Consider the following 22215-nt stretch of genomic DNA (forward strand, 5'->3'; position numbering starts at 1 on the left):
CTATGTGCTAAGATATATGTATACCATGCTAGATTAATTGTGTCCAATCCTTAATTGTGTGTTAGAAAGGCTAAACTGTGTGCCAGGCTATATGAAGTATATTCCAAGCCTTATTAAAGTATGCACGTAGAATATGCTAAATAATTTTTCATCTATGTGATTCTCGTCTAAACATCTAGTAATCATTTAATCAATTTTATCACCTAACTAGAAAAATTGTTAGAGAGATACCATAATACGTTATCACCTACTATAAATATAATATTATAATACGTTATATCATAATACATTAATATGTTATGTTAAATAATTTAATATTATGTTATATTATGAAAAATTAATTTATACTAATAATTATAATATTTTATACCTTTATTATTGTATTATACTATAAATATTATATTATATTATATTACATTATAATACATTAATATGTTATTTTAAATAATTTAATATTATGTTATATTATGAAAAATTAATTTATACTAATAATTATAATATTTTATACCTTTATTATTGTATTATACTATAAATATTATATTATATTACATTACATTATAATACATTAATATGTTATTTTAAATAATTTAATATTATGTTATATTATGAAAAATTAATTTATACTAATAATTATAATATTTTATACCTTTATTATTGTATTATACTATAAATATTATATTATATTACATTACATTATAATACATTAATATGTTATTTTAAATAATTTAATATTATGTTATATTATGAGAAATTAATTTATACTAATAATTATAATATTTTATACCTTTATTATTGTATTATACTATAAATATTATATTATATTACATTACATTATAATACATTAATATATTATTTTAAATAATTTAATATTATGTTATATTATGGAAAATTAATTAATACTAATAATTATAATATTTTATACCTTTATTATTGTATTATACTATAAATATTATATTATATTACATTACATTATAATACATTAATATATTATTTTAAATAATTTAATATTATGTTATATTATGGAAAATTAATTAATACTAATAATTATAATATTTTATACCTTTATTATTGTATTATACTATAAATATTATATTATATTATCTTACATTACATTATAATACATTAATATGTTATTTTAAATAATTTAATATTATGTTATATTATGAGAAATTAATTTATACTAATAATTATAATATTTTATACTTTTATTATTGTATTATACTATAAATATAATATATATTACATTATATCATAATACATTAATATGTTATGTTAAATAATTTAATATTATGTTATATTACCAAATATTAATTTACTCTAATAATTATATTACTATTATGCTATATTAACATAACATTATTTTATATTACAATAATATTATACTATATCGTATATTTATGTATTAATTTATGTTATGTTTTATTATGTTCTGTTGTATAATACTATGCAATGTCCTTTATGGTAATTTTGTCATACAAAAGTACTTTCTCAGTTTGTTTACCAAACACAAAACAAAGTACCACAGCACTTTACGAATGTAGTTACCAAACAGCAAACAGCTTTTTATAACAGCTCTACTTCAGACAGCTCTACTTCCAACAGCTCTACTTCCAACAGCTCTACTGCCAACAGCTCCCCCAAACAGGGCCTAAGACTGACTTCATCTACATATTTTAAATGATCTAGCTAAATGTTGGAGCAGAAGTTTAAATGGATACTTCAAAATATCTTACTCCAAGTCCTGCATCCCATTAGGAGTTTGTAATCTAATTGGGCATATTCTTCGTATGTGATCCCCCTTTCCCCCTTGACTGTAAGGGGCTTTTGAATTGTTACTGCCTACGTTAATGTAAAGATCGTGTGGGGCTGAGTCGGATTTTAAAATTGGACCCATTTTATTTTTTGGATTGGATCTGAGTTTACTAAATTCGGACCCGATCTGACTCGATCTATTTAATTTTTAGAAGAATTTTGAAGTTCGAATCCCACGATCGGAATTCGGAATGACAGGTATTGTCATGGAATGAAGGATGCGGGTGAGTACTGCTTCTTTTCACAGGCCTCAGGAAGTGAGAAGGAGAGCTCATGGCAGTTCAGGCAACTAGGGATGAGTTCACTCGGAGATACCAAATAGGGGAGTTCTGCCCTGCGGCAGAGCACTTACTCTCACTGTGGCAGGGACGCAGAGGAGAAGCAGCAGCACTGCTTTGTTCTAGGGGCTGATTTCAAGCTGGATAGGCCTCTGAAGGTGGAGAGGGAGCAGGAGGAGGGCCAGAGGCCTCTGCGCCACTTCTTCAATGAGTGGCCGCAGAAGACCAGAGACTTATGGGTGGATTTGGAATGGGAGAACTCCAACCAGGCGGCTGCCTACTCCAAGACCTGGTTCTCAATCTCCATCCCAATGTCCATCATGACTTTCCCGGTCACCGGTTCCAAAATCCCAATGGTGCAGTCCTCATGGCCTACTGATCCCTCCATCTCAATACATTGTTCCTTTCTTAGGCCCTTGCTCAACCTAAGAAAGCATGAACTGGTTACTCGTAATCTTATTTTCAACACCAAAGCATTGACTTTACATTCTTGGCCTCTTCCACATCACAGAAATTAGTGAAGAGTGACAATGGGGGCCTATTTATGTCAATCAAATGGATGTTCAAGAAGTGGAAGTAGTGATGAGCAGGAAAGTAACTCATGCCGGACTGCTTCAAACCAAAACTAAGAAAGCTATAACACTAACAAAGCACAAAACCAAGAATCCAGCTACCCTTCCAAAAAAATTTCATTAAGCAATACTAGTGCAAGAGACATAAATCTATCCGAACAAGCTTCGAACCAGGCTCAAATATTTTGGGTTGGAACTAGATTATACATAGATCCGACCCGACCCGAATGATCCATTGGATCAAAAATTGTAGCCATGGATCCGATCTAACCCTACTCAATCTTCAATTGGGTTGGGTTTGGATTCAAAATTAGGATCTGAATAAGAAATCGAATTGGGTCGAAGTCATGATCCGATCCGATCCGACCTATTTGCACCTATAGTAGCAAGAGAATAGTAGTTATCCCATCCTACTTGAAATGTACCACAGATGCTTATTTTTTGCCCTCCTTTTTGCTAACAGCTGGAGATGTATACGCAGCGAGCAGGAAATACCCACTATTAATTCTTAAAAGCAGCTCCTGGCATAGATCCATTACCCCAGTTGTCACTGAAGCACCACATACTTTTCAGTGATTGGTCGCTAATCTGTAGACACAGCGCTCTTGCAGATTTCGCTGCTATTTGGACTAAGGTGAGGCATGTTCCCAATCATCTGGTTAACCTTTAAACCCTCCTCACACCTTTCTGGTTCTCTAGTAATGGAAGATGACAAGAAGCTTGGCACGAAGTTCTTTCTATTACACTGGAAATCTGGTATCATGGGCAAATACTTCAATTGGCTCATGGCTTAGGGGAATAAAGGAATGAAGGAACAATGAGATTGCTATGGGGCCCTACACATTTTAGGTTCTTAATGCTGAATATTCTCCCATTTAGTATTCATTGTTCTACTTACGTAACTGATCACTTGAGCTTGCTACTTATGTAAATACTTTTTCATCCTCAATAAATGCTGCGTGGCTATCTACTTAGCCTCCTTTACCATCAAAAAAACAAACAGCTCAAGGACATCTCGAGCTTCCTAGTTTGTATCTTTGGGCAGATTGTGTAGCGTTCATGGTTCATCGTAGCTAGTTATGACAAACCCAATCATTTTAACATGTTTAATATATGGAATCTTGATTCGTTTTGGTAAATGAAAATAGAGTGAGATATTTGAAATTTTGGAGTGTCATTTAGTCATGATTCCTAATCTTCTTTTATTTTTATGTATTTGAGGCTTGTAGAGAATTTTGGACACATAATGGGAGGTAGCCCTCCCCCAGCTACCACTACAGCCCCACTTTATGACAAGAGAGTTGTTTTGATTGCAAGTCTCTCCACCAGGAGATAGACCTTGCAAACAAACCGCTAGTACATTCCATTTGACTGCAACTTGACTATGCATTAGTCTCGAGAATATCTTATCTACCTGTGTAAAAAGAAATACAATCTTAGACAAACTTGAACGAGTCAAGTAGGCGGTAGCATGATGTTTCTTAAAAAAAAAAATCAGTTGAATAATGGATAGATTAATGCTTTTGATCCATTGTTAGCTTAAGTATCAGTATTTGTTTCATTTCTTTTATTTAAAACCATCAACAACTCAAGCAAAAAGTTCCATCATTTTTTAGAATTTTGGAACGGGGAAGTCAAGACTTGCTAGTTCTTGTCAAGCCAACGGTGTCAACCCCTAAAAAGAGGGAATAGAAAGCTAGCAGGACAGAGGAAATGCTACAGGTTAGCTCATTTTCGCCGGCTAATAGGAAAGATACCGAAAGCTTCTCTCACTAGACTTGTTTCAAAGAAACGGTAAAGACATTACGGGCTCGTTTGGTTCGCAGAAAAAGAAGAGTAGAAAGTGTGGTCAATGGAAAAGTAATGAGATGTCTCTTGTTTGGTTGGAGTTTTCAAAGGAGAGAGACGGAAAAGTTGTATTCCCATGAAAATATGTACATTTCATGAAAAAGTCTTTCCCATGAGAAACATAGAAAGATTACTTTCCCATGAGGCGGAAATCACTCTATTTTTACTTTTTCTCAAAAAGGCCCTTCAGCATTAAAGAGGCATTAAAGACCTAATTTTTATTAAGGGCATAATAGAAATTATACATAACTTTTCTAGAAAAGTGGATGGCTAACCAAACATAAGCAATTTGAAAATTTGTCACTTTCCCATTGTCAACCAAACATGCCAAAAGTACTTTTCTAGACATCCTCTTCCTAGAAATTTGTTTCACAGGAATCATATTCCTAGAAGGAAAAATACTTCCCGTGAACCAAACGAACCCTACATTTTAAGTTATAGAAAAAAAACACGTTACATTCTAAAATATTTTAGCGATGATTGAGACCAAACTGATGTCAACCAAACGACTTAGAGGAATGATGGTATATTATTGCACTTGCCAAAAAAAAATGAAAATGGTTTATATAGTTAGTTGCCATTGCTCTCCTTGGCCCCTTAAAAGAGCTAGAATTTCTACAAGGTGAAAAAAAAGGTTCTCTTTTCATATATATATATATATATATATATATATATATATATATATATATATATGAAATTGTATGTCTATCGTCATAAATTTATTATTTGCAACTAGACCCCCATCAATTAGTCTATTTACATGTATATCCTTATAAATATTTGAAATTATACAGATACTCTTGCAGATTTGTTACTTATATGTATATCCTTATAAATTATTTTTCTGTATATATACTCTCACAAATTTACTATTTGTTTATATATACTCTCATCCTTTTATAAATGAATTCTTTTTGTATGTCTTTCTTTATTAAGTTAAGATAAAAGCATATATGCAAAAAGAAGCAATTTACAAGAGCACACGTGCACAAACAAATATCTTATAAGAATATACATATAAGTAGTAAATTTATAAAAGTATTTATATAATTTTAGATACTTATAAAGGTACATATACAAAAGAAATAATTAGTGAGGGCATAAATATAAATAGCATATTTGTCAGAATATTCATATATTTTTTAGATAACTGTAAAGGTACATAAGCAAAAAGTCGAAAAAAATCCTTAACAATTCATCGAACTCAATCATAATGGTCAAACAGTTTTTAGCAAAATTAGATTACGGGTTTGTTTATATAGGGTTAAAGTTAACAACCTTGCAACTCTGGCCAGGCAAAGGAGAAAGGTAGGAATGATGGACGGAATGGAGTGTTTTATCAAGCCATAGTTTGTTTCCCTACTATTCTAGCTGTTCAATTGATTATTCCAATGAATACCAGCTATACATTCTGACTCATTATTCCACAGGAGTGGCATATATTTGTTTCAGCTTCTGTTCTCAATTCCTTATTTACCACCATATAGGATCCAAAACAATCTACCGAAGATGAAGTACAGACAAGCAAAAAAGAAAAAAAAATTCTTTAAAAGCAATTTTTTTGGAATTTAAATTTTATAAATAAAAAGTATTTTAACTTCTACACCACAAAGACCATGAACCAAACTATAATGATCAGGTTATTGGTTGAAATAGTCATTATGTTGCCAACCTATATTTGCAAAGAGGTTCTGCAAAGATCTAAATTAAAAAAAAAAAAATCATATTGAAAAATTTAGGGCCTAGAATAAAATGGGGATACCACTAGATCAAGTGTTCAGGGAATAGCATTCATGAAACTGATATGTTGATTAACTGCAAAAAATCTTATGTATTATTGTTTCCAACGGGTAAACTCTAGGATTTCCAAAAGCCAGATAATAACCTGAATGATACTTTCAGAGGCATCTGAGCAAGTTGTTTTTTGCAATGTTCTTCAAAGGACCACAGGATCGGTGCTTCAACAAATATGCTGAAATAATAATGTACATAAATCACATGAACTTACAAAAAAGCAACCAAAGCATGAACATATGCTTTCATGATTTGATCTTAAAAAGAGATACAGCAAATTAACTTGCTTCTTCCAAAACGAAAAAGAGGCAAATAATTAAGGGAAACATTTTCATGTTTGAATTACATTACAGCTGAAGGAGACTGCTCTGTGGTATAATGTGACAAATTACCATTTAACTGCAGGAACTAATTTTGTTGGTCGTCAAAAATACTCTCCTGAAAAGAGTATGATAAAGTTTGTCACTGAAACGCCTGACAGCATGTGTATAACAACATTTTGCTATCTCTTTATCTTCTTTGGCCTTATTCGCTTGATAGCCATGAAAGTTACAGCAGCTGAGAGAGAGTACCTGAAGACACATTATCAGTGTCAGATCAGATTTGAATAGCTCAGATCTGGTTAACATTTAGTAGGTCTTACACGAAAAGTCTTAGAAACAGAAACAACCCCAAACCACATCTTCAGATATTGACATAAATTCAATCAAATTCTTTATTAGATTTTCTTAGTGAATAAGGTACAACAAGACTTTTGATCTGTGTTACATGGACACTTGTGTCTGGCTCCAAGAATGCGATATGTATCGGGCACATATCTCTCTATTATTTCAGCTTTTACAAATAGATGGAAAATTTGACTCTTCCAATAATGAGTTCAACCCGGGCACATGTCTCTCTATTATTTCAGCTTTTACAAATAGAAGGAAAATTTGACTCTTCCAATAATGAGTTCAACCCACCATAAATATGTTAAAAGTGATTTTTTTCCCTTTTTAGAGATTGGTTAAGGACATAGATGTTGAAATAACTTTGAGAGATACCCTTTTTTTAGTACCTCTAATCAAATTAAAAAGTTTGAGAAACACATATACTGAAAGATCCTAACAAATAATATCTTCTAATATTTTCTTTTATACAAAATTTTAAAAAATAAAATTGTACAATATTTATAAATAATATATAATTTAGTTGAAAATATTTTTTCTCTGTATCCTTGTATCCTCTTTTTTATCTCTTGCCGAGTCAAACGACATGTGTCCAATTCTCATATCCATATCCATGCAACACTGCTTTTGATGTATGAGCTAAGTCTCTACATGACCTTTCATGGGAAAGCTATTGTGTTTTGAAAAGAAAAATACATGCACAGATGAATATTCACAACTGATGAAGTTGATTTACTTTCATGTCTCTTGCATGATGACCCTAATGTTACAGAACCCTGCTAAATGGCTGTTTACTAATTAAGATTAATGCATGACAAAAAAATGATTTCAGATTCCAGAAAGAAGGTTAGGTCTTCCTATTCAGCATCCAAAGAGGCCTCCCTAGGCAAACTGGTTTGCTCTTCCACAGAAATGGAAGAACAAATTCAAGTAATAGATAGACACAGGTTTTTTTTCATAAAAAAAAACTTTGTGAACCTTAAGAAAATTTGAAAAAGAAAACTCAGCAGACCATAACAATTATATGTGGAAAAGGTTCAACAGTTTGTGCATAATCACAAACTTGAAATTGGTGATTATCAAGCAAGTGCACCATTTATAGTTCAATGAATTGTGACATCACTTGAATAAAGTTTCAAAAATAAAATAATCATATTATATCATAATGATATACATATGCCAAAAGACAAAACAAAGAAACAAACGAAATAATGCACATGAAGCACCAAATCTCAGCAGTTCTAGTTTAAAAGAAATGATTTTATTTTGTTTCTTTTCAAAATTAAGGCATCAAAAACTTGTGGATGAAAATATAGATGCAAGCGACAATTAACTTCTCAATGAATTTGAAGCTTTTGTCTATCTTGTCCTATGCCATGAGGAATCCTCCAGAAGTTTGAATAACTTTCAAAAAGTGAGTAAACACAATCACATCACTCTTGTATATATCAGAGTTGAAAGCATGATGGTCCAGCAAGAGCAGTTAGACCCTGGCCTCATCATCCATAGACCAGAAACCAAATGATACTCCAACGTCCAAACACCACAGGTATAGTTTTAGGGAAGAATTGGCACCTTCTTCCTTTTTTGTTGTTGCTGTCAAATATTTTGCACATATCAACAAAGTTATCTGTTTTTTTTTGAATTTATCTCCAACAGTCATAACATGTCAATTCTCTAGATATACAAATTCTATTTTATCGAATTTCCTTGTCTAAAGTTCCCCTTAATGTCCATCATTAATCCAGTTCTTCAGTTTCCAATAATCCTTCAATTCCCAGGAGAAGGGACCATTCTTGTAAAGAGAGACATCTCCTGCCTTTATTTGCCCCCCTTCTCTAGTTTGGAACACTTCAAGGACCATTAACACCACAAAATCACCACAAAACATTCCTTAACCTGTAGCAGACCCTTAATTTTCAGAGCATCGATGGGCTCCACCATTCCAAGTTGGATTGATCAATAAAGATCTTTTCCTCAATCTATTTTGTCTTTTGCTATTAAGTGTACCTTCCACTGCAATAGTCTTTACAGGTGTCTCTGATAATGCAATTCTGAATTCTGCTTTCCACACAACTAAATTCTGATTATCCCTAAAAACTGCCTTCCCTGATTTCTCATAAAATCACTGCACTTGGACATCACAGTGCACTCCCTGGTACTTACGAACACTGTAATTGCCTGCCTTAATTGCTCATATAATCACTACACTTGGACATTGCGCTGCACTTTTTGGTACTTTCAGACACAGTGTCCAGCTGTATCAACCAGTACCTGACACAGGTAAGGAGATACCATTTTAGATGTTGACTCTTCCATGCATTCCAAGTGAGACTTTAATATACATACATACAGTGAAAAGTCAGAAATTAACCTTCTTTATTAAAATACAGTACAATGCCAAAAAAAAACCAATATCAAGTATCATCAGCTAGTTAACTACTATGGTTTCAACATATTGTATTAGATAAAAGTGTCGTATGCCAGACATTTTGAAGTGTCAAACAATTTAACATCCTTTATATGCTTGGAACAAGTGCCCACTATTTTGTAACATCATAAAGTTAAGTGTCAGCGGCATGAGGCATGCCCACCAGTAGCCAGAAAGCACTTTCCATGCCGCATGACGAGATGTGCCATGCAGCACTGTGTTGGCCTGGTACCCAACTGTACCAACCCAATGCCAATACTGATCAGCACAAGCCAACATTGGTCGGCACTTGAAACCATTAATACTACTTTAACATAGAACTACTGCCTAATATCATAAAATATAGAGTAAAAGTTACAGAGAACCAATTCACCTACCTATGGTTGATTGGGGCCCCCAGTGTGTAATCAGATCTTAAAGATACAAAGCTTCTCAGCAGAAAAATCCAACCCAAAAGACCTACAAGGCCTAGCAGCAACAACAGAAGTCAAATCATGAATACATCATTTCAATTTGGGACTTGGCAACTAGATCTACGAAAGGATCTTATATTTGGACCAGGCCGTTTCTTTCAATGACTGCCTATAAGGCCCCCAGTGTGTAATGGCCCTTTCTTTCAATAGGAAATCCCCACTACTACTCCACAAGCAATGCTTGGCTATAAGCTACCTAGGGATCTTATATTTGGACCATGATCTCCCCATACCCTAGGACTACATTTATGTAAATCCTTCATCACAAGGAAAATTCCAAAACTTTGCTTCATCTTCCATTTGTGGCAAATACCCTTGCACACGACAATCACCATGCTATAAGCTTATCAATTACCAAACGACTCAATAGATTGCCCTGTTCAGTTGCTTGATGAAGCCCCTCTTCAGACCAGTCACCTCTTTGTGACCCACCTCACAAGCTCTAGCAAAGAACTGAAAAACAAAACCTTCCTCACCTCCTCTACAGTCCGCTCATTCCATGCCCCTTGAACCTCCAATACAAACCCCTAGCAAGATTATAATACATATTTAAAGGTTGCTGCCCTCTCACCAGCCAAATCCTCTCTCCCTGAAGGACCTTCTCCATTACTAGAAACTGAGGTAAATATATACACTAGAAAGTCGATAACAAACATCACCAAACAAGTTTTGCATCTAGTCCATATGTAATTTTGTATCTTTAAGTTTGTCGACATCAGATGGTCCACTTGGATATAAAGCAAGAGAAACCCTGATCTGATTAGTGCACTAGTACTTGAAACCTTGTTAACACTACTTAAACATAGAGCTACTGCATATATCTTAAAATATAGAATAAAAAGTTACTGAAAACCAATGCACCTATGGACCCTATGGTTGATTGGGCCCAGCAAAGTGTAATTAGATCTTAAAAACAGAGAAGATTTGAGATTGAATCCAATCAAAAAGACCTACAAGGCCTAGCAGCAACAACCAAAGTCAAATCATGCATATAGCACTTCAATTTGAGATTGACAACTAGATCTACCAAGTTGTATGCTTAATGGCCCTTTCTTTCAATAGGAAATCCCCGGCTACTGCTCCACTAGGGCTCTTATATCTGGACCATGATCTTCCCATACTTTATAACTAAATTTATTAAATCCCCCATCACAAGAAAAATTCCAAAACTTTACTTCATCTTCCATTGGTGCCAAATACCCTTGTACATGACAATCACCACATTAGAAACTTATCAATCACCAGAAAAGATTGTCCCATTCAGTTGCTTGATGAAGCCCTTCTTCAGACCGGTCACCTCCTTGTGACCCACCTAGCAAGCTTTCGCCATGAGCCGAAACATAAAACCTTCCTCACCTTCTCTACAATGTGCTCCTTGCGCCTACCTCCAATTCAAACCCCTCATTAGTTTATAACAGAGATTCAAAGGTTGCTGCCCCCTCACCAGCCAAATCCTCTCTCCCGGAAAGATCTTCTCCATTGACAGAAACTGAGATAAATATATACACTCGAAAGTCAATAACAAACATCACCAAACAAGTTTTATCCCAAGTCCATATATAAATATTCTTATCTTTAAGTTTGTTGACATCATATGGTGCACTTGGATATAAAGCATGAGAAACCCTGATCTGATTAATGTACAAGTAGACTTGACTTTTCTAAATGATATTAGCAAATGGAATTAACCAAATAATCAAAGTTTTAAAAAAAAAACACATAAGACTAGCCCACTTTCTTTCTGCAACTTTATAACGTCAGGGAATAAAATCAAATTATTCCATAATAAAGGAGCATATGAGAGGTTGATTAATTATGATATCTTGATTTCCTGAATCAAACACCAAAAGTCTCTAAATGACCATTGTCATGAAACATAATCTACAAGCCCTATCCAAGCTACTTAAGATTTAAAGATTCTGCTTCGTTAAAAATGAACATCCCTGGAACTTTGCTCCAGCAATTAAAACGTAAGAGCAAGCACATGTGCACTTACACACATATCTGTGTTTTATTAATACAAAACTATTACTGCTTGAAATGACAGACATGGGTTTTATCAAGTGCCTGAAATAATAGATGAAAACATAAATAAAATGAATAACCAGAAGATAAAGGCAGGTGCATGTCGTAATGACTGTGAAATAAATTGCATACCAGGTTATTGTATAGTTAAGATGGTCCTGTGGCATGACTGAATAACGTATCAAGCTGTTGACATCTTTCGGAACAGGATAAGGATTAGTTGCACTAACATCATCATTTATGTCTTCAACGTAGACGGTATTCTCAGGCAGACCACAAGCACGAGCAATCATGGGAACATCAACATAAAACCACTGGCCACTGTTTGGATCATTAGCTGGAACAAATATGCTTGGTTTCTCACTTCCTCGAATTACTCCTATAACTCTTACAGGAGCCATGGCAGGCTCTTCAGCCTGCAAACTTGGAATTACAATTTGGGATAACCAAGTCAGCTTCTAAAACTTAACTTTAGACAGAGTGTCTCAAATATCAGTATTTACTTTATTACTAAAGGTGGTATATACATGTGTGTGTGTGTAAAAGAAGGGCATCCAAGTGCAGGAGGTTCCCATCACTGCAGCGTCTAGAAAGAGTCAGATGTCCGCAGCCTTACCACCGCATATGGAAAGGCTATTTCCATATTTCAAATCTATGACACCCGATCACAATGCAGCAACCATATCATTGCGCCAAGGCCCACCCTCTAATAAAGGTGATAGAAATGAATACATCAAAATATACGACGTGTAGTTACCAAATGATACATGCACGTATAAGCAGACAATATATTGCACACACCTTTTCCCCCTCCCTAGCATTTGACCTAACCTCAAGACATTTCAGATAATGCACATACACACACCCATACCAACACATGCATGTAGGAGCATAATATTTATGTATCAAGGATCGAAAAAAATGCTAGGTGTACTTGCTATGTGTCAGCCCTGAGTCGGTACAGGAGGGGCAAGTGTGCCTCTGAATCAGCCAAACGAGGACCATATCATTGTATTAAGGTGTATCGACCCCATAGAGACCTTGTATCGCTCAGTACACTTTACAAACGATCATAGCATGCCAGCCAGCTATCAATATGGATAAATCATCGAGATTTGAATCCCTTGTATGTGTGATGAATAAGATATGATTTAAGCAAAATTTAGATAACGATGCAATAAGATACTAGGGGAAAAAGAATATCATTGAATTTAGCTGTATATTATACAACATATGTACCATGTCGACAACATGAATTGTAGGTTTTGGGGCTGTTTTGGTAATTGTCAGCTAAATCTATGTAAAGTTCCCACAAGTCTGGCAAGGGCTGGGAAGAAGAGGCCAGTTGGGGTGTGTGAGGGAGGGAAAAGTGGACAAGAAGAGGAAAGGCCACTGAACTAGCAATCCCAAGATTTTATGATGGGGATATTGGGACCATAAACCACTCAGCTACATGCTTTGCACTCTGCCTCTATCCTCTCCTTCATGCTTCTCAGCCAAGTGATGGGAATAGCATTTGCACAAGACCTAGGGATCCAAAAAGTCCAATTATTTATTACCAGTAATCAGAATAACCTATTCTTATTTTTAGAAGAAAAATTATAAAAGAATGGCTATTATATGATGTACATTAACATGATGTGCTTGAAACCCAATAACAGATATCAAATCTCAGGCCAGGTTTGTCAATAGGCATACCATATCACATTAATACAGGCATTCTGGGATCAAACAAATAACTAGATTAACGTCACAAATAAATCAATAAGTTAGTGAAAAATAACCTTGGAAACTGCAGGACTCTTAGACCAAAACTTCCACCAAACTTTTTTCTGAGTCTGCTTGGCATCTCCTAAATTTGAAGCTCTCTCAACATTCTGCGACTCTTCTAAATTGTCCCGCCAGCCCCGAGGGACCCATCCTCTGTTAACAAGAATGGGCAGCTGCAGGCTGACAAAACATTTATTAAAAAATTATATTAGAAAATTCAATGAATGAAAAAATTATTTTATCTAATCAAGACCATGCTAAAAGGTCATAATTAGTAATTGCTGCAATTCATGAAAGATTGCTGATATCCAACTTGATTTTCCTCAATACACAGGATCCATAATATAACTAAAATTGGTAAGGTTCCAACAAAGAAATAAAAAGTAAGTATTCCAGGAATTTTATATTTAATACATATTAATTGTGGAAATGTAACTCAAGCATTATATAACTTAAAGCAATAGCCGAATATCTCCTTCCAGTCCTGTATTAATCAGTAATAATAATAGACATATATTTACTATTTAGTACATGTCTTATCAACATGGTAGTTAGCTACACAGTATGTTTACTTGATTTATCATGGTTCTATGTTATTTGGATTTCAAATAGTACATCATCCATTTAAGATCATTACTGATCAAAATATGGAACCAAGTTTAAGCTCAGGTGAAGGTGATATACCAACTGATTGTTGAAGGTTCACTATTTCCAAGGCTTTAGGTGCACAAGTCTTCCACCATGGGTGCCCTTCTAGCTACAAAGCTCTTCCATGCTCTCAGTCACTTCTATGTCTTCTAATTGTTGCACTATGAGTGATTGCTGCTGAAGCTTTATCCAACAAGCTTCTTCTTAGGTTCGTGCACCTTTTTAATTTTTCATGCCTCATTTTAACTGGATAAAATCTTTTAAGGAAGATGCAAGCTTTGAATACTATGTGGAATAATTATGGCGCTGTCAAGCAGCAGCAATGTCTAATATTTATTTATTACAATTGCAACCATCAAGCAATCATATAATCTCTAGGACCAATATAAAATAAAATAACAATAAACAACTTAAAAATCACATTTCTAAGATCCGTAAAATAACCATAATAATCAAAAAATAAAAAATGATGAACCTATACTATACCGGTACGCTATCGATTGTTGGTATAGGATAGCATTGTACTAATTCAATAGAAGACCGGTATGGTACTCGGTATCGAGATTGGCAAATCTTACTTGAAATTGAAACTTTGACTCTAAAGCCACAGTATAACTTCAACATCCTAAAACTAAACCTGCAATGACCTTTGAATATTTGATTCAAACTGAAGTAACCTTGAAAAAAAAAATTTAACAACGTAATTTTTCGATCTAATAGAAAAAGCCCAAAGCGAAACCATGCCCCTTTTCTTCCATGAGGAACATGACCAAGGATATAAGTAGCAATGTCCATACCAGTCATACCATACTCCATCTGTATGGCAATAAGATAAATATGACCTTGCTATCAAGCCATACAAGACATAGTATATCACTGCCTTTTCTATTGTGGCGACACCAAGAGGCGTACCACATGTCAGAAGGATATCAAATTGTACTGGTAACTGGTAAGGAACCAATTTTGGTACTTCAGCACTTCTACAAGACCTTGCTAGGTTTAAGTCTAAATATCATATTTTTGGGGGAGCAAATAGTTAAAGAATCCCTTGCTAGAGAAAGAGTGCGAAGAGGTGTTTCATATTTTAGTGACATTTTTATTGGATCAAGATCATTTATATGTTGATTGTAGAGTTTATTTATTTTGTTCTTCCATTGAACATGCAACTGTCTTAGAGAAGAAAATAAAGAAGATTCAACACATCTTGATCATCAAGTCTCCAAACACAAGCAAAAGTATAAAAGCAGTTATTTTACTTCCCAACCTTCAAAACCTCAGGTTTTAACTCAACTAGCATGAAAGCACAACTCTTGTCTTGGAGTTTCAACTCATTTTCACTTATAAGTCATTGAATTTATTCTGACCTCCATGGCTTCACTGTGTATCCCAACAATCCAATATAACCATGTCGTCTATGAGAACCTGAACCCAAAAAGCATCCTAGACCATAGCTCAAGCATCTTGGACCTCAAGTCCTTCAACATAAACCAAGTTTCAAAGACTTTAAACCAAAGCCTGCTACAAGTCCAATAATTAGAATTAATTGGTTTTGCAAACAACTTGCTGCATATATTGTCAAGGTTGCCATGGGTAGGCATGAGCTTGAGTTAGAAAAATTCTTAAAAATCAATAGAATTGTATGTTCTCATACATATATAGAGAGAGTCATATATGGTTCATAGAAAGCACATCAAAAGGAAAAAAAAATCTTGATAAACAGAAAGCTTGTCAGCTAGTTAACTTATGCAGTCACAAAATCTTTGATTTAATTGCTTTACTTTAACTTAATATTTTTTCTGTTATGTGATTTAAATTAATAAATATTCCTAGAAGCATAAAATATTCCAGCATCAATTGGCATGTAAGAGAAAATGCTATAAATGAGCTTAGCTTCTCTCTTAGAGCAAATACTTTTCACCTTAAAGAAAGAATTAACTAAAAAAACTCAATGCTGTCAATAAATCAATAAACAAACCAGTCATACGAAGATGACTGCAAAGATACTATGAGCAACAGGCTGCCAAGGCTTGGAGATGATAAAAATTGTTGCTAAAACCTTAGGATTCATAATCAGATCTTATGATCTAGATAAAAATGGGCCTAAGCAATGGTTCCTATCCTTGGATCAGGATCAATGTAGGATCAAAAGATTTAGATCCATAATGAATTATACATTCCTTTGGATCACAAATCCAGCTTGATTACGCTAATTACTTATTAAATCATGGGTAGGTCCTATGTGACTACATGGCTTTTAAATTACTTATCAACTAAGTGTTGAAAAGTAAATTTTAGCAAGTATTTTGTTGGAGTTCATGGAATTCAAAAAACAAGTTGTGGATATTTGTCTTTTTACAGCCATATGTTAAAGATTAGTCCATGTCTTTTCCTAATACATTTTATCTAAAAGGATAGTTAAATTGGTAAATCATATATAATTTTCTTGAATAACCAAACAAAATATTCTTTCATTAGACATGCTATATATAGGCCTATATTGGTCAAAATTAGACTTGTATTACGTACGGCTTTCTATTCTCCATACATTTACTTTATAGTTGATCCATACTTCAATTGCCGCATCGTATTCATATTTAGAAGGTTCTAAAATAAATCAGAAAAAATCTTACAATCTACGATCCAATCTAATCTTGCATCGGCGATTTACGACTTGATCTTGATCTTAACAATATTGATGATAAAGATTCTTCTTTGTGTTAGGTGGTTAAGGATAATCCTTGTTAGAGCATGGATGTTGGGACCATACTACTGCATCAATACAAGACTCTAAAAAGTCGTGAGTAAAGAGATGATGGTCATTGGAACATGTTACAAAGATGATAAAAGAAAGTCATGATGAAAGGCAATACACAAAGGTGGAATCCTATCCATATCAAATGCAAAGAGTATTACAAGTCTGATAAGAGAAAATGGTTTTTGCAGTTTCAGTCACTCAACAAAATTCAAGATATTATGAGCAAATGGCTACAGAGACTTGGACAAGATTAGGAGGCATTGGAGTGTTAAACATTTAAAGATAATTACTACTGGAAAATGGATGGTGGAACTGCCACCAACTTCAATATAAATTCCCAGTGCTTGGGAGGCAGTCTTAAACCAAAGAGATGAATATGATTGTTGCTGAGACATGTACAGAGATAATAATCCATGAAATCAAGAAATGTTTGTACAACAACTGATGTTTATTCATCTTGCATTTTTTTCTTAACAAAAGTTTTCTAAATACTTTATAGTTGTCACAAAGACATAGCATCATGGAAAAGGAACAAAAGGGGTGGTATGCAGATTGCATGGACAATGACAACACTAACAAGATGGTGGAATGGAAAGGCAACGACTTATGTTTCCTCAAAACTAACTATGCATAGTTTACCTTAACAAGGGTAATATGTCATTCATTACAAAAAACATAGTTTTGTTAAAATCTATAAAACATAAAATACTATAAGCAAACCTCAAACTGAAATAGAATCTAAAACGCATTTGGCTTGATAAACAGAATGGAGTGAAATCGGTTCTCTTAATAAAATTAAAAAAAAGAGAGATAGAAAGTAAGATGACTTACCTGCCAGGATCAGTTGCCCTTGGAATCAAAGGGGTGATGACATAATATCCATTCTCAGTTACACCAGAGATGCTTCGAGAACGAGGGCCGACATAAATAGACTTGGTCTCATCAAAATAACCCTCACAAATAACCCTTCTGAATTCCGACGAAGCTACGTCATGATCCAAAGAATGTATCTCATTCCACATTATAGGCTCCGTCTCCAATCTTTTCCTCCTGTAATCCAGCATCTCTATCTGCCACAAATAAAAAATAAGAACAATGACAGCGTTGTATATATAGATCAATCAGAACCTCAAAAGAGAGTCTTTATAAATCATAACAAACTAATCTAAATAAAATTCAACAAAATCCAAATAAAACATAAAGAATGTGACCTTCTCCTGTCTGCGGAAAAGTTGCCAGGTTCCAAGGCCAAAAGTGATAGCACCGGGGAGGAAGAGCAGCAATTTGGACCATCGTCCCCTTTCTTTCTCTGGATCATGAAGAGACGGCCATTTGAGAAGCATAAAGGAGACATGGATTCCAATAGAAGATGTCGAGGGAGTTCGAGAGAGGAATAGATGGAGAAGAGCGAACCTGGAGCTTGGGATGCGGATGGACCTGCTACGGATGCAAATGATGGTGGTGGTGGAGGTGGTCGAAGAGTTGCTTCGGAGGCGGAGAAGGCGGAGAGAGGGAGAACTGGTGCCCAGTTTCGGGGTTTGGAGAGGAGAAGTCGGTGAAGTCTTAGGGTTTTGGAGAGCGAGGCCGCCATGGGGAAGAAGGCATGCTCCGCGCTCACTGGGAGGAATAAAATTTCCAGAGGCGGTCCTCTCCTCTACAATGCATCACACAAAGGACTCTCTAAAAGTGCCGCATCATCTACACGAGAATCTCAAAGCACGGAACATAACGAAAGAAACCCAGAGTAACGGAACCTCCGTTAGTTACGTCGATCCCCCCTCTCCTCCCTTCTTCCAGTCCCATCGCTGGCAATGGAGGCTGAACCCTTTCGGCTCATCTCTTAGATGACCGCGAAGTCTCTGACCTAAAGACTTTTAGCACGAGGGCTCGCCCTATCTCACATTTACTTTTTGCTGACGACTGTCTTCTTTTGGCCAGGGCACGGACTACAGAGGCTCGGGTCCTTCGCAGGGTGGTAGCGGCATACTGCGCGGCGTCCGGCCAGAGGATGAATTTTTCCAAATCCACCATCTCCTTCAGCCCCAGCACAGAGAGCGGAGTCAGACAGGAGATCAGAGGGATCCTCCAGATACCGGAGCAGGAAGGGACGCTTACCTACCTAGGCGTGCCTATCACTGGCCGGAGACTGCGGGTGGCAGAGTGCTCCGGTTTGGTACAGCGAGTCCGGAGCAGGCTGGAGGGATGGAGGGCATCATCATTATCCATGATGGGGAGAGTGACATTGGTTAGGGCAGTACTGGGATCTCTACCGGTTTACCTCATGGCCAACACAGTGGTTCCCAAGACGATCCTGCTAAGGATCGAGCGCCTTCTTAGGGATTTCCTGTGGGGGTCATACGGTGGAGGTCACGGAGTGCACCTGGTTGCCTGGGAGCAGGTCTGCCGCCTCACTAGTGAGGGCGGTCTGGGGGTACAGTCCCTTATTGAGAGGCACGAGGCTTTCATTGCACGGCATGCGGCTCGGTTCATCTTGGAGCCACACGGCCTCTGGAGTCAGGTGATGGCAGCTAGATATGGCCGAGGGGTTTCAGGGGTGGCACAGCGGGGCCGCCGAGTATCCTTCATGTGGCGTGAGATCGGGAGACACCTGCCGGCAGTATCAGCACATATCAGGGTGTTGATTGGCGACGGTCGGAGTACTGATGTGGCTAGTGACTCATGGGTGGACTCCCTGGCCCTGAGCCGCTGGCCTACTATGTTTGACACAGAGGCGGTTGAGGGGTTGCGGGTGTGCGATCTCCTTGTACCAGGAGGGGCAGTATGGGATGAGGCCAGACTCAGGCTATTGTTCGGGGTACACCTAGCTGCGAGGATCCGATCCCTCCCGTTACCAGGATGTGGGGGGCCAGATGTCAGGGTGTGGGGCACCTCGAGCCAGGCCAGCGTTAGGTTGGGAGACATCACGCGCGCCATTCAGCCAGGGCATGAGCCGGGGCCGGACTGTACCTGGATGTGGAGGTTCGGACTTCATCCGAGGGTTGCTCTCTTTCTATGGAAGGTGTTCTGGAGCCGACTTCCTACGAGAGCAGAGCTGAGCAGGCGAGGTTGGGGGGTCCCAGCTGAGTGCGGGACGTGCGGTGCTGAGGAGTCAGTGGACCATGTGCTCTTCCAGTGTACATGGGCGCGGACGACATGGCAGTGGGCTGGGATCCCGCGGGGGGCCCGGAGTGAGCGGCTACAGTTTCTCAGGGTGACACGGCAGTGGTTAGCCAGTTTACGGACTCGCGAGGAGGGCATCAGAGCTACTTGCACAGCGCTTCAGATCTGGCTGGCAAGGAATGCCCGCACTCTCGGTGAACGCAGGGTGTCACCGAGGTTTGTGGCAGAGCTTGCTCGAGCACAGGCTTTGGAGTTCAGACCCGCCCTTTCTACAGATAGACCTTTGATAGCTCGGGACACCTGGGGTTCCCCCCTGCTTCGGCAGCTTCCCAGTTGGTGTTTTTCACCTGGGAGCCCCCACCCCTGAGCTTCCTCAAGGTCAACTTCGATGGGTCGGTTCTGGATGGCGGCACGCGGGGCGGTGCAGGCTTTGTCATACGAGGCCCACACTCCAGGGTAGTGGCCGCAGGTGGCTGTCAGTTGTTCGATACATCGGTGCCTGGAGCAGAGTTGCATGCCGCCTGGGCAGGCCTTCGACATGCGAGGGCAGTTTTGCGGGCCAGCTCGATTATCTTGGAGGGGGACTCGGCCACTGTTGTCCGATGGATTCAGAGAGGATTGGGGGGTGAGACCACAGACCATCCCCTGATTCGCGATATTGTGATGATGAGTCAGGGTGGGGCCACTTTGGCCAAACATGTATTCAGGGAGGCCAATGGGGCAGCCGACTGGGTGGCTGGCCATGTGGCCCACCACTCGGGGTACGCCCTTTGGGTAGGAGAGGTGGAGCTGCCATTGGCACTCCGTGAGGTCTTGTATTTTGACTTTATTGGGTGTATTCGTACCCGCACTGTATGAAGCACCCGCTTTCAGCAAAAAAAAAAGACTTTTAGCTATACAGCTATTAAAGCTATAAATACATTGAGACCCTTAAATAATTTTTAAATATATTTATTATTATTATTAGCGAGTTCGCCTTGAGCTATCTAAATCTATTGGGCGGCTTTTGCTTTCTTTAGGGCCAGAGCACCTGGCCTTTGGCTTTGGGTATCGAATTTTTATTATCTGAGACTGGGTCTTCCTCCCTTGTTTCCCTGACTCGAGTCATGGTTTTTGGTTTACCAGATTTTGGCTCAATGACGAAGGTTGTTTGAGCTAATTTCGGGGATAAGAAACCCTATAATTAGCTCAGATTGTTTGAGTTAATTGCCGGATTCTAGGATCGCTTCAGCCAATTACAGGATTCTGCTGTCCGTTATTACACCATCTTGGATGGATGACATTAATTAATATTTTTAAATTTTGATAGACGCGTCTCACTAACTGAGGCATTACAGTGTCCGATTTCTGGTTGGTACTTGGTTGCACTCACATGAAGATAGTAGCATATTGAACTCATGCCCACATATAAAAATCTTTTAACCAAACAAAATTTTACTACTACCAGTGTTGCCACTAAAATGCTGGGTCGAGGCTTGGACGGTACTCAGCTCGCCTTGAAGCCGGTGAAAATCGAGCTAAATAAGGTCAGATAAGATCGAGATGAAAAAAAATTTTATCGCCTTCGATGCTAACATGCGAGAAGTCCACTTATTGAAAAATTTTCGATGGAAGACCCTCCAATGGTTAAGTTAGAATAGTAAAGCAATAGTGTGAAAAGCAAAACTTTATAGAGTGTAGTCTCCAAAAATGAGCTTACCTGAGGACTCCCAGGCCACCCTTTTATATAAAGTAGAATATTGATCTGTTACTTGATTTGGCGTGATGTGCTTTAATTGCAAGATAATGGTCGGTTGCATGTTAACAACATGAAATAATCTTGCGTGAGCAGCGCGTAGCGGTAACTATGCCGATTGTGCATTGATTATAGTGTGGCCATAATTGTCGGTCTTTATTAGCATAAGTAGAATGACACCTCGGTTTTTACCGAAGTTGTCCACCTCGGTTAATATCGAGGTCAAGGAGGTCGGTCTAATCCGAGATCGAGATGTCTAATATTTTTTCTATCACTAGCCTTAAAC

At 37.2% G+C, this 22215-nt stretch overlaps 1 protein-coding gene across 4 annotated transcripts; it reads right to left on the reverse strand.

Annotated features, from left to right (window-relative positions):
• Positions 1 to 6418: 6418 nt before the first annotated feature.
• Positions 6419 to 18744, reverse strand: LOC103717776 (surfeit locus protein 1). 4 transcript variants are annotated; one of them, XR_003387635.2, is made up of 7 exons: positions 18488 to 18743; positions 18286 to 18383; positions 17906 to 18144; positions 13686 to 13851; positions 12034 to 12317; positions 8307 to 9246; positions 6419 to 6876 (listed from the first exon to the last, which is right to left on the reverse strand). XR_003387635.2 is itself a non-coding variant. In XM_008806287.4 (6 exons), the coding sequence occupies exons 1-6, from the start codon at positions 18663 to 18665 to the stop codon at positions 6807 to 6809; spliced, it is 1035 nt and encodes a 344-aa protein (XP_008804509.3). In that variant the 5' UTR covers positions 18666 to 18741; the 3' UTR covers positions 6419 to 6806. The 4 variants fall into 4 exon arrangements, 2 of the variants coding, with proteins under 2 accessions (XP_008804509.3, XP_008804510.3); XR_005507424.1 differs by having other exon boundaries at positions 17906 to 18140; positions 18488 to 18620; XM_008806287.4 differs by lacking the exon at positions 8307 to 9246 and having other exon boundaries at positions 18488 to 18741.
• Positions 18745 to 22215: the final 3471 nt, after the last annotated feature.

This window comes from Phoenix dactylifera, unplaced genomic scaffold (assembly GCF_009389715.1).
Source record: "Phoenix dactylifera cultivar Barhee BC4 unplaced genomic scaffold, palm_55x_up_171113_PBpolish2nd_filt_p 000184F, whole genome shotgun sequence".
NCBI classification, from domain to species: domain Eukaryota; kingdom Viridiplantae; phylum Streptophyta; class Magnoliopsida; order Arecales; family Arecaceae; genus Phoenix; species Phoenix dactylifera.